Source organism: Marmota monax, unplaced genomic scaffold, assembly GCF_021218885.2.
Source record: "Marmota monax isolate L192 unplaced genomic scaffold, Marmota_monax_Labrador192_F-V1.1 WCK01_AAM20220418_F8-fsc01186, whole genome shotgun sequence".
Classification (NCBI taxonomy): Eukaryota; Metazoa; Chordata; class Mammalia; order Rodentia; family Sciuridae; genus Marmota; species Marmota monax.
In genome coordinates, this window is record NW_026692770.1 from 70,403 (window position 1) to 86,190 (window position 15,788).

At 55.1% G+C, this 15,788-nt stretch overlaps 1 protein-coding gene and 1 non-coding gene across 8 annotated transcripts in view; both read right to left on the minus strand.

Annotated features, from left to right (window-relative positions):
- LOC124094390 (TNFAIP3-interacting protein 3) overlaps positions 1 to 10,852 on the minus strand; it is a 32,022-nt gene extending 21,170 nt beyond the window's left edge. For 5 of the 7 annotated variants that reach the window (XM_046447082.1, XM_046447078.1, XM_046447079.1 and 2 more), the window contains exons 1-2: positions 10,676 to 10,852; positions 320 to 406 (exon numbers count right to left, since the gene is read on the minus strand). In XM_046447082.1, coding sequence (XP_046303038.1) covers positions 320 to 406; positions 10,676 to 10,837 — 249 coding nt within the window. In that variant the 5' untranslated portion in view covers positions 10,838 to 10,852. Of the gene's footprint in view, positions 1 to 319; positions 407 to 598; positions 704 to 10,081; positions 10,332 to 10,675 lie in introns of those variants that run through there. The other 2 variants (XM_058580107.1, XM_046447084.2) reach the window with 2 other exon arrangements.
- A 4,340-nt stretch (positions 10,853 to 15,192) lies between these two features.
- Positions 15,193 to 15,299, minus strand: LOC124094393 (U6 spliceosomal RNA). Its single transcript, XR_006852216.1, has one exon. It is a non-coding gene; the product is annotated as a U6 spliceosomal RNA (small nuclear RNA).
- Positions 15,300 to 15,788: the final 489 nt, after the last annotated feature.

Consider the following 15,788-nt stretch of genomic DNA (forward strand, 5'->3'; position numbering starts at 1 on the left):
TGCAATAAGTGCAAAGATTTCTAATGACTGAGTTCTAGTTCAGAAAAAAAGTCCCCCATATGCAATTCCCTATAATATTTTCTACAGAACACGATCTATATTCACAGTGTCTGGGCATTTCTTTCTCTACCATAATACCCAGGCCAACTTCTAGATATTAAAATTTCAGCACTACCCACTTAAATTTCTAAATGAAATATGTGGTGCAGTTTCTCATTATACCTTGGTTATCTTTTATTAAAAAACTAAGAAAGCACCTCCATTCATTCAGTGTCCATTCACCCACGAGGCCAAGCCATCCCCAGAAGCGTGTTCTTACCTCTGCTTGGTCCGCGGAACTGTCCACAGTGCTCATTCCAGCTGTGCCCTGGGCAGAATGTGCTACGGAAGCTGTTTTCCTGGGAGTCTTGGGAAGCAGCAAGAAGAGGGGGGGAGTCTCTTATGGTGTGTTCAGGGTAAGACCAAAACGCAGAATTGGCAAAGCCCACCCCACCACTAACTCATGGTAGAAAAATCACAATGATCGTTTTGCATTAAAAACAAAGGGAGGTGACTCTGCCTGTGAATGACTCGGAATAAGGCTGATAAGTGCACAGACCCGGACTTTAACTCTCCTCTTCCAGAGAGGGATTTCCCAGGATGTCTCAAGCGGCAGGCTGTGACTAAGCCCACAGAGCAGCCTTGCCTCCTCGGTATGTAAATCGTCCTTCTTCCTTTACTGGCAGTTTCTCCCACTGCAGGAGGAAGTTCCCACTGCAGAAAGCCTGGGCCCGGGAGCCCTTCCTCACTCGTCCAAGCGCCATGGACTCCGTGTGTCTCCCAGAGCAGTGGGCGACCACGCCATGTTTCCCTGCAGGCATGGTTTCTGGCAATGGGAGTGTAGCTGTGGAACCCAGGAGTCACACATGACGCTCCAAGTGCCACTGATTCTTACAGAACTAAAAGAAAATAATTCATTTCAAAGAAAAATGGGCCTTGTTGGCAGATCGAATCTACATTTGGCAGAAAGGTCGACCTTGGTTCTCAGACTGGCCGTCATTTCCACAGGTCAGGGGGGACTGTCACCAGGCACCTGAAATGGCATCTTTTTGCTCTGATGTTCTGCTTTAGTTAGGGGACTCCTGCCACTTTGTAGCGAGCTCGAGACGGGTACCGCAGGAAGACGTGGGGTGGGAGGTGCTACACAAGTGGACCAGGGCTCCGGGGCTTGCTGGTCGGTGGCACAAGAGGCCAGGTGTACAAACAAGGGAATAAGGGGCCCTGAAAGGCACCCAGGAGCCACCAGCCGGCTCCCCGCCTGACGGCTCCTCGGGCTGCCGTGAGGTCTTCAGGTTCACAGAGGACGAGGAACTCCCCAGGAGGCGAGGGGCTGCAGGCCTGGCCTCCCCCCAACTGTCCTGCACTCCCCTGTGCTCCTGCGGCCTCCACATCCTCCCTGGGCCCTGGCACGTGCGGCTCGGCCCCCAGCCCTTTGCCAGGCCGCCCTCCCACCTGGACTTCAGCTTGGGTTCCCCCACCCGAGGGAGTGCACGGCCAGCATTGCAATGTCTATTCCCTGTCCCCCCGGCCATCTGTCCCAGCACTGCGCAGGGCCACCTTCAGCACTCTGCTGAATGAGGGGCCTCGTGACCAGCTGTGCCTTGCTCCAGTTCAGGGGCTCACTGCTGGTCTTGGGTCTGTTTACAAGACGGGCAGGAGTGAGAGGCAGTGGGCTGGCCTGAAGCAGTGTCCACAGGGGCAGGTGGGACTCACTGTCCACTCAGAGCTCTGAAAGCCCACTGACCACCTACACACTGACCTCAGGGCAGGGGAAGAGGCCTCTGGAGGCCACTCTGTGCCAACAGAGGTTCTTTCTCCAGGAGGGGGAATGCTGTGGTAAAGCAAGTCTCCTCCAAAACACTCACAGACACGCACACACACAGACCCAACACACAGACACATGCAGACCCGACACACAGACATCCACACACACACATAGACCCAACACACAGACACAGATAAACACAGACATACACACACACACATAGACCCAACACACAGACACACAGACACATGCAGACCCGACACACAGACACACAGATACACACAGACATCCACACACACACATAGACCCCACACACAGACATACAGACACATGCAGACCCGATACACAGACACAGATAAACACAGACATACACACACACACATAGACCCAACACACAGACACACAGACACATGCAGACCCAACACACAGACACAGATAAACACAGACATACACACACACACATAGACCCAACACACAGACACACAGACACATGCAGACCCGACACACAGACACACAGATACACACAGACATCCACACACACACATAGGCCCCACACACAGACACACAGACACATGCAGACCCGACACACAGACACACAGATAAACAGACATCCACACACACACATAGACCCAACACACAGACATACAGACATATGCAGACCCGACACACAGACACAGATAAACACAGACATCCACACACACACATAGACCCAACACACAGACACACAGACACATGCAGACCCAACACACAGACACAGATAAACACAGACATGCACACACACACATAGACCCAACACACAGACACATAGACACATGCAGACCCGACACACAGACACACAGATAAACATAGACACACACATACACACATAGACCCAACACACAGACACACAGACACATGCAGACCCGACACACAGACACTGATAAACACAGACATCCACACACACACATAGACCCAACATACAGACACACAGACACATGCAGACCCGACACACAGACACAGATAAACACACACACACACAGACCCAATACACAGACACACAGACATATGCAGACCCAACACACAGACACACAGACACCTGAGGTACATAGATAAACAGACATAGACACACATACACATAGACCCAACATACAGACACACAGATAAATGCACATAGACACACACACACACACAGACCCAACACAGAGATACACAGATAAACACAGATATGAATACATAGGCACAAATTCATTGACGTAGATAAACAGACACACACATACACACACGCACATAGACCCAACACACACAGGAAAACACACAGAGGTAGATACATACACAGACACACATGGACCCACACAGACCCACACCCACAGACACACGGGAACACACAGACACACATGGACGCACAAGAGCACACAGGACGAAGGCACAGAGTCGTCTGCAAAGCTCTAGGTTCCCTCCCTCCTCTTCTCTATCGGTCACAGTAACCCAGGGGTTCACAGGGCGGTTTCTCACGGCACCGTCCTTTGCACCAGCGTCTCAGGGTCCCTCTATGGCCCTCCACTAGGCGGTGGCCTCTGTGAAGCACAAACCCGCACTTTTGCATCCTCGTCACCGTCTGCTGGGGCAGCAGCCAACGGCCCCTAGAGCCCTGCAGGTTCTCGCAACGCTCTGGAGAAGCTGCAGCTCAGCTGGGCACGGGGGCTCCCGCAGACCTGCCAGGAGCGACAGGCACCTGTGGCACCCGCCGGCTCACCCCGCCCACACGGGTGCCCTGCTCTCAGGAGTCTGCTCAGCCTCAGGAGGAGTCTCAGCTGAGAGAACTGTGTCCCCGCTTCCAAGGCTGTTCTGATGACCCCTCATCTCCTGTGTGACTAGAGGGACACAACCGACCAGCAGAAACATGAAGAAGGACACAAGAAGGAGCTACTGCACGGCTCTGCAGCTGTCACCCGAGTGCACTCTGCCACTGGTGACGCGAGGGCCTGGGGCTCAGCCTCCACCCAGCCCTCCTCCCCGGGCGGCCCTCCCTGACCACACAGGTCAGCACTAGGACCAGCAGCTTGACCTTACCTAGGAACCCTCCCTGAGTCACACGACAAAGGGAAGAGACTGGCCCAAACCGACACGTCAGTCACAGCGCTCGGCACGGAGCCCATCCCAAACCAAGCAGAGACCCCACTTCCAGTGATGTGTACAGGGGTGTGAGCACACACACACACACACACGTTCACATATACACGTACACACGTTAAATGTACACACATCTACACGTGCACGTGCACATACACACTCTTAAACAAACACAGAGTTTCATATATCCACGCAGATGTGTGCAGGTGTGCACACGTGTGTGTATACACAGGCAGATATGAACAGCTGGGATGCAAAGAGAAGCCAGAGAATAAGTGGTAAGGACACCAAAGCCCCTGGGAGCTGGAGGAGGCTTTCCCGGCACGAGAGCGGGCATCTGCTGGGCCTCGAGGGGTGGGCAGGGCTCTGATGGGGTCGTGGGAGGCGCCACTGCAGGCCACCTCACCAGGGCAGAGGGGGCAAGGCTGAGGCCCCAGGTGACAATGCGCCCATGTAACTGGAGCAGGTCCACGGGGCATCCGAGGAGGACGGGAAGGAAGTCACGACGGGTCTCCTTGGGGGGACACTGAGGACCCTTGGGCAAAGCAGTCTTGTGACGAGCGGCTTTTCAGGACCAGCAGGCCTGAGATGCGTGGTGCCTGTGACATGGGAAGGCCCGGCAAGAGCGAGCCAGTGAACAGACTAGCAAGGTTACCCTGGGCAAGGGACACGCCTGCCACCGCGTCCACCAGGCCCCGGTGGCCAGGGCGGCCCCAGAGCCCCTTTAGTTGCCGGCTGGTCCTCTCTGTGGGGACCTCAGAGCCCCGCCCCTCCAGCTGCAGGAAGCCTGTTTCCTGGTCTGCCCACACAACCTTCCTCCCCACGGGAAGGAACACGTCTCATTTCCCAGAACACAAAGCCTGGAGTTACCTTTCAGGCACCTTTTACCTCAAAGTCTGTGCCCAGTTTATCTGCACACTCTGTAGGCTCCATGCAGACCTGTCCACCACGGCCTCAGGAACCAGGGACTCCGGGCCTCCTGCCGCGCGGGGCAGGCGAAATGACAGGCCTTTTGTCACTGGTTCAGCATGAGGGCTGTCCTGTGGGCTTCCGGGTCTTATCCAGCAGGAGCTTTCTTAGGAGCATGTCCAGTGGTGACTGATGTCTGGTTGTGTCTGCTGGCCTCTCTGGAAGGCCAACAAGCCTTTTCTGCTAGCCAGACACTAAGGTACCCCAAGGGCTCTCCTGCCCCAGCCATGAGCAGTTCAGGGTGAGGCTTTCAAATGTCCTTTCCTGTCCCTCCTCTGCTGAGACCGGCCGGTGGCTGCCCATGTCACCCAGAGCCGAGGCAGACTCTTCCCAGTGGTCAAGGGGCCCCTGCGGCCGGCTGAGCCTCTCTGACCTCTCCTGCCTCCTTTTTGCTCACACGGCTTCTCCTCCGGCTGTGCTGCAGGCCCTTGAGCCCCTCTCCTGCCCAGGAGGCTTTCCCCCAGTGTCCACACAGCTCATCTGCTCCCCCACAGGGAGCCACAGTGTGGACCTTGCTGTCGTCCTGTTGGACACCACTCCCGGCCCAGTGCTGCAGCCACCTCCCCTGGTTGTCTCCCCAGTGCTGCATACGACAGAGCACATGTTCCCCACCTCTAGGGTGTGGACGCCACCCGACAGCTCTGTGCCCCTGCTGCCTTTGTGCTGCCTTTGTGCTGCCTCAGGTGACAGGGCTGGACCCTCCAGACCTCCCTCCCACAGGAACAGACCGTGGCGCAAGCAGGAGACTGCGGGAGACCTAAGGTCAGAGACTTCAGGCCTCTCTGCTTTCGATGAACAAATCACCTTTCTTTGCTCCTGGAAACTGGTCTTGGATTAGGGAGATGGGATGGATTATCAAGTTCTTATTTTGATGAAAAATGGTTGATTTAGGTTTAAAAGTAGGGAAAAAGAAAAGAGAAACCAGGTACATTTTTTCAACAATGTGGTTACAGAAAAGCGTGTGGTGCCTTCCCGTAGTTTGCGAGTTTCCCTGTACCCTCTGAGCACACCGGGGCCGGGGCACTCTGAACTACTGAAAGCACTTCCTCTAGGCCCGGGGAGATGGGGGCTGTCCAGACGGAGGTTCGCATCCACCCAACATCCTCCCCATTTGAGCCCAATCCAAACTTACTCAAAGCTGATATCTGCCTCCAAGTCAAAACCCAAAGAAGACAGGAAGGGAGAGAGAGAGAAAGGAGAAAAAGAAAGACAGGCAGAAAGAGTCCCAAGGCAGACCAGATTCTCGGACAACTCAACTCTGTTGGTTCTCCTTAAACCCGGGCACCTCACGCCCGCCCCAGGTTGCGCGGTGTCCCAGCGCTGACGGAAACGGCCTGTCAGGAGAAGTGCTTCAGGACGCTGTCCTTGCTGTCTCATGGAGGGCACCTGCAGGTTGGTGTGTCAGTTTGCCACGGCATCAGGATGTGTCTTGCTGGGTGTGGTGTCCACTCATCGTACACTTCGCGATCTTTTTTCCCCCTTTACTTCCCTGAGGGCAGCTAATCAAGGGCGGTGGCTGGCCGTGCATTTGGCCTCAGCACGGCTGCGAGTAGTGGACTTGAGGGTGCCCAGGAGAAGGTGGAGATGTGCGGAGCAGAGCACAGGTGCTTTGACACAGAGACCACGCTGCCTGTTCCCGAGACTCCGTCCGAAAGCATATCTAGAGCACTGATTTGTAAACTAGTCGCCCCAATTTGGGGGCATTTGTCACTCTCGATTGTTCTTTAATTATACAAACTGATGTGTCTTGGGATGGGTATGACTAAGAATAGGATGCATAAAATATAATATTTTGGCAATAAAATCGTATCTTTAAAATAGCATCAGGCCGGGTGTGGTGGTGCACCCCTGTGATCCAGCAGCTCAGGAAGATCCCGAGTTCAAAGCCAGCCTTGGCAAAAGCAAGGTGCTAATGGACCCCGTCTCTAAATAAAATACAAAATAGGGCTGCAGATGCGGCTCAGGGGCCGAGTGCCCCCGAGTTCAATCCCTGGTAAAAATAAAAAACAAATGGCATCAGGACAGAATTCCGTGAACATGCTCTAGCCCAGGGACCCTAACCCTTCACACCAAGCACGACTTGGAGTCTTCCTGCCCTCCGCCCAGGAGCCCCTGTTTTATGACAGCCATTGTCCTCTAACGAAGACTTCATCCACCTGTGTCCTCATGATTCCTCCACTGACGGGCATTCTGGATCTTAACTGTCGACGTCTGCGAAGGACACTGTGAAGTCACACCTACGACTGTGCAGGTAGTGGACTTGAGGAGCAGTAGCTCCTGCACTCAGGCTGTAGAGCCGACGGTCCCTCTGAACTCTATCAGAGACCCACGCATCCTCCAAATTCATGCCACACCCTCAGGAACGGATTAGAGCCTTCCATCAAGGAGAACCACCCACTTTTCTTTTGTCCCTCTTCCTCTTTGTCACCAGGCCTATTTTTCATACACTTGGCAATCTTGACACCGATGCACTGAGGCAGCTGCCTTTCCTCAGCCACCGAGACTCGGGCTGACCTCTGTGCACTGACCTCCTGCGGCTGCTTGCTACAGCACCCCAGGCACTTCGGTGCGGGTGGACTTTCTCCTCTTCATCAGTAATGCTGCTCATTTCCTGGAAGCCATGAGTCATCCGGCTTCCTTCTCGGTTCTGACCCCCTCTCCACTCCTTCTTGGCAACGCTGGTTAGTGAAAAGGGAACTCCATGTGGCTCAGGCCCCTTCATCAGGTCATTTCTCCATTCCGCTACCCCCTTCCCATCTCGTGGAGCCATGAAGAAACCGATTCCCAGCTCCCGGAAAAGGAGTCTGCCTCCCACTCCTACGCTGACTCCATTCAGTGGGAAAGCGGAGGAGCCCTCCACTGTCCCGAACCCGCCCTCGGCTGGCTCTCACTTGTTTCACCCAAACAGGAGTCTTCTTGCACCTGTTTCGGTTCTATCAGGACCTCAGCGAGAAAGTGAAGGTCTGCTCTGTCCTGAGCGCAGCACTCCCCTGCACAGAGGGTCGCTGTAGGTTCCAGCAGGCAGAGCAGGGTTCGCTCTGGAATCAAATACGTGGAGACACCTGGGGAGGAAGATCGAGGAAGGTGCTGGAGGGATGGAGGGAGGAGGTTGCAGACTCCCTTGGCTGCTCTGGGAGGACAGACCCAGGAAGACGGGCAGGCCACAGTGGCTGGATCGAGTGTGGTGTGTTAGGCCCTGGGTGGGGTCCACTCTGATGACAGCATCCTCTGCATCTGCTTGAGCTCTGGCCCAGCTCCCAGATGGCCCTGATGTGAGGGAAGCAGGAAGAGCAGGGCGATGCTTCCACTTGGTCCCATTTGAGTCGAGGTCCAGACTCTCCATCCTATCAGCCCATGAGGAAATATCTCAACCTCCTTGAACCTGAGCTTCCCATCTGCAGGGGGTCAGGGTTGAACAGCTGGACGTAGAGGAATGTTCTGCAGGATGCTGGCCCAGAGTGGGTACTGAACAGCAGCAGCTAAAGCCCCTGTGATGGGAGACCAAGAGGAGGTGACGCGTCCTTCGGCAGACACTGGAACTCCCAGGTGCACGCAGGGAATGAGTATCTATTCCAGGGCAGGGAGCACCCGTGTGTGGTGACCTGGGGGCTCAGGAGGACATATCTCACCCAGGCAGGGTTGGCACAGCCAGGGGCACCCACCAGTGCTCCGGAGCTTGGCACAAATCTCATCTACAGGCAGCAATGACCAGTGAGCATCCGAACCCCTGGCAGTCAGTGACTTCAGCATCAGAACAGGAAAGACCACACAGTGGCCCCAGCCAAGAGTGAGCAGTGGGTCTCTGAGTCCCTGTTCCTGCCACTTCCCCGGCAGACTCCGAGCACTCTAGGGGAATTCTAGGGGCGAATTGATGGCACGTCTAGCTTGACCGTGGCTCACGAAGTCAAGCTAGTGGTTCACTATTGTTGTCTTCCAAAAAAACCTGCCGTGGAACTCAGTGCCTTCAGGGAGCAGACAGATCCTCCTCCAGGCCCCGGGGCCAGTGGGGAAGACAGGTTCACCCAGCACACGTCGGGCCTCAGCCTGTGTCCCATGACGTGGACAGGGCCTGAGCCCTCCAAGGGAGCAGGCAGGCGACTCGAGGGAAGCCAGACGGGCGAGTGGGCAGGAGAGGCCAGAGGGGACAGGGTGTTTGGGGATCTGCATGGCCCGTGCCGGTGAGCAGGGTTTTGGAGCAGGTTGAGTCAGTAGGTGGTGGCACGTGCACACGAGGAGATGAGAGAGACGGAGGTGCCAGGCCACTGTGCCTCGGGTCGGGGTTACAGCCCTGTGATGGCGGGGAGAGCCCGGCACGGCCATCAGTTCAGCTATGGTAAGGGAGTGCCCGACACTGCCCGGGAGGTGATGTGGTCTCTCTGGGGCTCAGTGGACCGTCAAGCACAACGTTGACTGGCAGGTGATGGAGATGCTAAGGCACAGGCCCCGGTGTGGCTTGGCGACTGGCTGTAAGGGGTGTGTCCCACCTCAGCCCAGGGCCCCTGCCACCTGAGGCTCCCGTGGTCCACTCCCCTCCCCCGCCTCCCCAGGCCCCTTCCAGCTCCCTGAGTCTCCTCAGCCACGGCTCGGCGCTCACCCTCTGGGGGTCTTTCCTCGTACTTCATGAGGAGGACGGGAAACACCAGCTGGCGGCTGGGAACAGCCCGCCCTGCGCCTCCCGAGGCGCTCACTTCATCTATGAGGTGTGGAGACGCCTCTCCATGAAGCCCCAGAAGCAGACGTGACGTATGAGCGAGCCTGAGGCTGGCAAAGAGCGTGCAGAGAGGTGTCACCGGTAAGGAAGGTCCAGCTGGAGAGTCCTGAGGGCGGGAGGCTGTCGGGAGCACGTGGGACTTGGAGGGTGACAGCCACGGGGCCCGAGGGCCCGGGCACTGGGGATTAAAAGCAGGTGGGTGTGAGTGTGTGTAAGTGTGTGTGCGTGTGAGTGTGTGTGTGTGTGTGTGAGACAGAGAGAAGCATGCGCAGGCTGCCAGTGCAGAGATGCCCAGGAGTGGGGTGTCCCCTGGTGATGTCAGGGCAGACCCAAGGTTGGTGCCGTTCTGAGACTTCCTTTAAGAGACGAGGTAACAGGTGTGGACGCAAGCTAGCTGTAAGAGCAAACATTTGTTCAGGGAGACCAAGGTCCACCAGCACCACAGAAAAGTCCCTCGGTGATCTGCACCTGCCACGTGCACACCTTACCTGAGAAAGGAGAGCTGAAGTTACTGGTAGGTAAAAACTCTTTATGCCAGGTGTGCTCTCGACTCCACCCTCATTACAGTCTCTGGTGACCACTAAGTAGGTGGTCATGGCAGACGACCCTAGAACCATCAGGGAGCAGAAGAGTTCAGGGGGCCCTTATCATGTGTTTCTAGATGGTGGTCCACAGAATTCTTAGCTCAAGCTGAGTCTTGAATTTTATTTGCTTAAACAAAGTACCACAGACGAACATCTGCAAAGAGGAAATTCAAACACCTTTGACTTTCAAGCAAAGAACAAGGAAACAAAAACAACAACAAAAGCACAAAGCAAGGCAGGAGCGGTGCGGGCTGCGGAGCCCAGCCCTGCCTCCAGGAACGCCTGCTCCTGGGGACCCCACCTCGGGTCCTGCTCCTGCCTGGAGGGGCCTCCGCCCAGGACTCTCAGCAGCAGGAAGCGACTGAAAGGGAAGCCCTGTGGTGCTCAGCACCTGGCCCTTCAGGAAGGGCTGCCTGCAGTGAACGTGGGGACTGTCCCCGCACACTCCTCCTTGAGCCAGCAGTCGGGCACGGAGATTTGTGGAGGAAGCTTTCTTACCTTTGGAGGACATGCATTCCTGTGACTCAGCGTGGCCTCTGGGGGGACCCCTTTTGGATCAAGAGAAGCATTTCTCTCTATCAGATCCCGGATTTTATTGTCCAGCTCCACGCTCTCGCACCTGCCCCGGGGACAAGGGAAAGTCACATGTGACAAGGTCATGAAGAACTATGTAGGGCTGTGAGTTCGCGCTGGAGGTGGCACCTGTGCCTGGTTCCTCTCCAGGGTTTTAGGGGAAGCAAACTTGGGCTTAGGAAATTCATGAACTTAGGTGCATTCAAGGGCCTGAGCCTGGAATCAGACGATCTGAAGCACAGCCTGTCTCCTTACCGTCTCTGAATACCTGCGACTAACCTGAGGACAAATTCCTAAGCAATTCCAGCTGCCAAATGGAAATGCTTAGCCTAGCCCAGGAGCACCTGGGAGCGACCTGGAGGAGGACTAGTCCCACTGCCTCATCCTGGTGAGAACAGAGGGAACCCTGTCGGGCAAGAGGCCCGTCCCTGAGACCCAGCCCAGACCTTGGACTCAGGTCCATTTGCCTTCCCCTTGTACCAGGTGGGTGTGGAGGAGAGGTTTCTCACTAAAAGCACAACTCCAGAGCAACGCGTCAGTCGTGTGGGTTTGCTTCCTCTGCTTCTGCTGCCTGGCTATTTCTCTGACCCACGGCAGAGAGCACCTGCTGGAGTAGTTCCCAATCTCTCTCAAAACACACTTCAGAGGGAAGCTGCTGGTGCAGCAGCGGCCGCTTGGTTAGGGGAGGCTCTGCGGCCAGGCTGTCAGTGCTACTGACCTCCCTTCCTTGAGCCACTGGGCATGCTAAACAGCTGGCCCCAGCCTGGCCAGCAAGGTCCTCTCCTGTGGACAGAAGGTGCCAGAATGAAGCAGGAGGGAAGGGGCAGAGCTAGGAGGTACAAGGTGTCTCCCCATGTCCAGTTCATGACCCCCCCAGGGGTGCTGCTCCCTGCCTGGGGCTCTGTGGACCTCCTCAGATCTCTGTAATGGATTCTCTTTCCCTCTTTTGTCATAGAGCTAGTTTTGCTTGGCTTTTTTGTAATTTAAAAAAAAACCCCACAACTCTAAATAAGAAGCTCAACCTCATATTCGTGCTCGTTGTTCCTGCAGGCTGTGAGATTCCTGTGCCCGTGTCCTGCATCAATCCCACCATCAATCTCTGGCTTCTGGTTCTGCCGTCAATCTTCTGTGGCCCAAACGTTGTGCCTGCACAGTATGGGGCTTGGGTGCACACTGGAGCTTTCCCAGGACCCTCTAAGGAGCACGGTGACATCCCTTTAGTAGGCTCCCCACATCCTCCAGATTCATGGATTCTCAAGTCCGCAGAACTGGGCTAGAGTGGATGTTAGGCCTTGAGGCAGCTCCTGGTGGCTTCTGACCTGGACTCACCTGCCGAGGGGTCACAATGCTCGTGGTCCCTCCCCCTCTGTGGGGAACGTGCTGCCCAGCAGTTTTAGACAGGGTCTGAAATGTGGCCGAGACAGCGGCCTGGCCCTTGCTCTCTCCGATTCCTCTCTTCCTGCTTCCAGCCAGGTGGCCCATCCTGGCTCAGGGAAGGCCCCAGCTGCCCCCAGCGCCTCAGCCTTTGCTGCTGCTTCCGTAGGACTGCTCCCACATCCTGCAGGCCCTGGCCCCGATGTCGCTCTCTCTGGAAAGGCTGCTGAGCACCTGGAGTGTCGTACCACCACGACTGCCCCACGGCTCCATTTGCTTTCTTCTTAGACGTTGCTATGATTCTCACTTCCTATTTACTGTCCTCTTCCCCAACCCCATATACGTCTTTACTCATTGCTCTGTCCCCTGGCACCCAGTAGGGCTGCCACAGCACCTGTCATTGAGAAGAGAGACCTCAGGTGAGGTTAACTCAAAACACCCAGATGTCGAGTCCAGTCTGACCATTAGTAATGTCAGTAGAAAGTTGGCAAATAGCCTGGAGCTCGGGAGTGACCAGCTGGAGTGCAGCCCAACAGGCCCCGAGCCCTGAGCACAGCTTCAGAATGGACACTGGGGCTCAGCGCATGCTGCCTGGTGGCGGCCTCGCCCTTGTCCCAACTACACGTGCTCCTCAGTATTCAGCAGAGCCACCGAGTGCGAGTGCTGCTTTTGCAAGAACAGCCTGCCCCGTGCTCCTCAGCTGTGGGATGCTCCTAACTGCTTTGTTGTGAGTGACAGTGAGCATGCAGGCCAGCAGTCACCCTGCCCGCTCCTTTGGGACAGGAGCAGGCAGGGTGACTGCTGGCCTGCATGCTCAGAGCTGGCCTCAGAGCTGGCCTGGCCCCTCTGTTTCCAGCATGGTTCAGCACATGGTTCATGATTCAGCCCCCGCCATAGCAGGGGGGCCCTCAAGGGAGAAGTTGGATCCTGGACTTGACACAGTGTAAGGCTCAGGGTGGTGACCACCATGTCCTTGACCTTGGCCACCACAGGGAGGAACAGTGACAGTGAGGAGGCAGAGCCCCACACGTGGTGGTAGTTGGGGTTTGGAGAGTGGTCTCATAGTGGACCCTGTGGCAGGGGCAGGGTCTGTGGGCTCAGGAACCCCTCTGGAAACCAAGTGGAAGGGTGGGAAGACGGGAGGGCATAGCCTGGGGCCACCCTGCCCAGACTTGCACTGCTCTCCTGCCTCGTGGCACTGCCATGGCCAGCGTCATTGTCACTGAGAAGCTGCGCCACTGCCCCTGAGACAGCACGGTGATGCCACAGGCAGCCAGTTCTCCCTGAGAGTCAGACATGGGACCTGGAGTAGCTCCCTTGGCTTCTGTGAGCCCTGCTGGCCTGGTCACCCGAGTGCCAGCCAGGAGTCAGGAAGGCTGCAGAGCCCCACAGCGCCAGCCAGGAGCCAGGCCTGGTGACGGCAACGGTGGCTCTTGGCTAAGGCTCTGCCTGGCACCCAACATTCTCCCAGAGACTCGGGGAGGCGGGGTCCACACGTCCAGCATATTGCAGGCTGTGTAGAGGGTTAAGTCAACCTGACGACGAAACGTAAAAAACCACATGGGACTACCAACTGCTCTTCTCTTGCTCACATCAGAAGTGACAACCTGTCTGGTGACCCCAAGGGGCAGCCAGGGAGGACCGGGAAGTGGCTGAGAGGTCTTCAGGTGCACGTGTAGCCCTTAACTCCGCGATTAGTTCAAAGGTCAACACTAGAGAAGTCTCCAGAGGTTGTCAAATGCTGCAGGCCTGTGAATGCCATTGTTTAGTGGGTCCTCCAAGGATTATCTGGTGACTTAAATTTCACCCAGATGTGGTAACTTGTGGAATCTCATCTGGCAGAAACGATGATCACATCCTGAAGAAAATAATCACGCCCCACAGACACAACAGGTTGCCACATCTTGGAGCAACTTGAAGACACCCAGCCTGAGCCGAGTCCAGAGGGGAGGGAGGGGGCTCCTCCCGGCCAAGGACAGAGGCGAAGCTGGCAGGGCTTCAGTGGCCAGAGCCCCTCCCCCCACGTCCTCCACCCCCACGGCCACGCTTCCTCCGCCCACTGCCTGAGCCACGTGTATGCTTTGATCCTAGGTCCTAAGCCATGTTTTGTTTTGTTTTTAAAGAGGCAGAACAAAGCATATTTTCGAATATGAAACAAGAAAAGTTGAGAGTAGGATCTTCTCTGATGGAAATATTTCCAGATGCTCAAAGACCCGGGATCACAACCAACTCCATGACCCAGAACTAAAAGGGTCGTCTAAAAGCCTAGGGGAAGTAGCAAGTTCCTGTCTTTAGTTTGTTGTTGCTATGATTTGTACTCTTAAGTATGTCTCCAGCTAGTTCAGAGAGAAACAAACTGCTCGATGAGGAGATCCTGTGTGTGTGTGTCTTAGAGGAGTGAGCTCTGGCGTTTCCTCACTTCAGTAACAGGAGACATTAACAGGGAGGTCTTGGAAGGGAGAAGAAGAAAGAGGGGTGGCTCAGAGAAGATTTAAACTGGCACTGTCCCCAGGCAAGGAATATGTCTTTAGTTTTATGTGGTTTAATGATTTAAACAAGTGTCTGGAACTTGTATTTGCACATCTGATGGGAAGCCCAGAGGCTGGACAGAGAGTCCGTGTAAGCATGGACCCTGCTCTGTCCACCTTCTTGGCCGGATTCCTGCCTATTTCCTCTGTGTCTGTGACATGCCAGGTCCCTGTACTGATGCCCCATGCACAAGCCGAAGCCCCAGGAGGACAATGGGCACAGAGGAACCCGGCTGGCACAGGGAGGCAGTGTGCTGCAGGTGGCTGCAGGTGGCTGCAGGTGGCTGCAGGTGGCTGCGGGGCTCTGCCAGCTCTCAGGTCCTTGTGAGGTTGGAAATACTATGCTGACTCAGTGCCGCCTCTAGAGGGTGCTCTGTGTTCAGTGCAGGTGGAAAGGGTCGGATCCTAATGTTTTCATTTTAATTCTGAGTTCAGAAGGGTAGAGGTGCAGGAGGCTGGAGGAAGGCAGGGAGAGAATAATCATAGATAATTTAATTATTTAAAAACTTTTAATAATAAATAGTTTTTGTTTTCTTCTTTAATAATATAGACTGCTTCACAAATTCGCATTTTCTCCGTGTGCAGAGACAATGCTAAGCTTCTCTGTGTTGTTCTAATTTTAATAAATGTGCTACCAAGGAGAGCACAATTATTTATTCTTTAATAAATTCTTAAAATTTCCGATCATTGTTGAGCATAGTTGGCACATGTCTGTAATCCCAGCGACTTGGAAGGCTGAGGTAGAAGGATCACAAGTTCAAGACAAGCCTCAGCAACTTAGCAAAGACCTATGCAACTTAGCGAGACCCTGTCTAAAAATAAAAAGAGCTGGGGATGTAGCTCAGTGGTGGTAAAGTGACCCTGGGTTCAATCCCTCGTACAAAAAAAAAAAGCAACAATTGTTGGACACTTTCATAATAGACCTACCACTAATAGCTTCCCTCCCCTAGCCACTGTAGAGCAGTTCTCAGCAAATACAGAGCAGCCTGCACAGAAGATGAACTGGTCATGACCAATTCAGCATGTTTTGTAACCCCTGTAGCAAGATTAACATGGTCAGGTAAAATTGGCTCCTGCTCTCTCAGTGGATGGGAGGAGTGAGTTCTGGTGGACTTGGAACACACAGTCAGGGACCA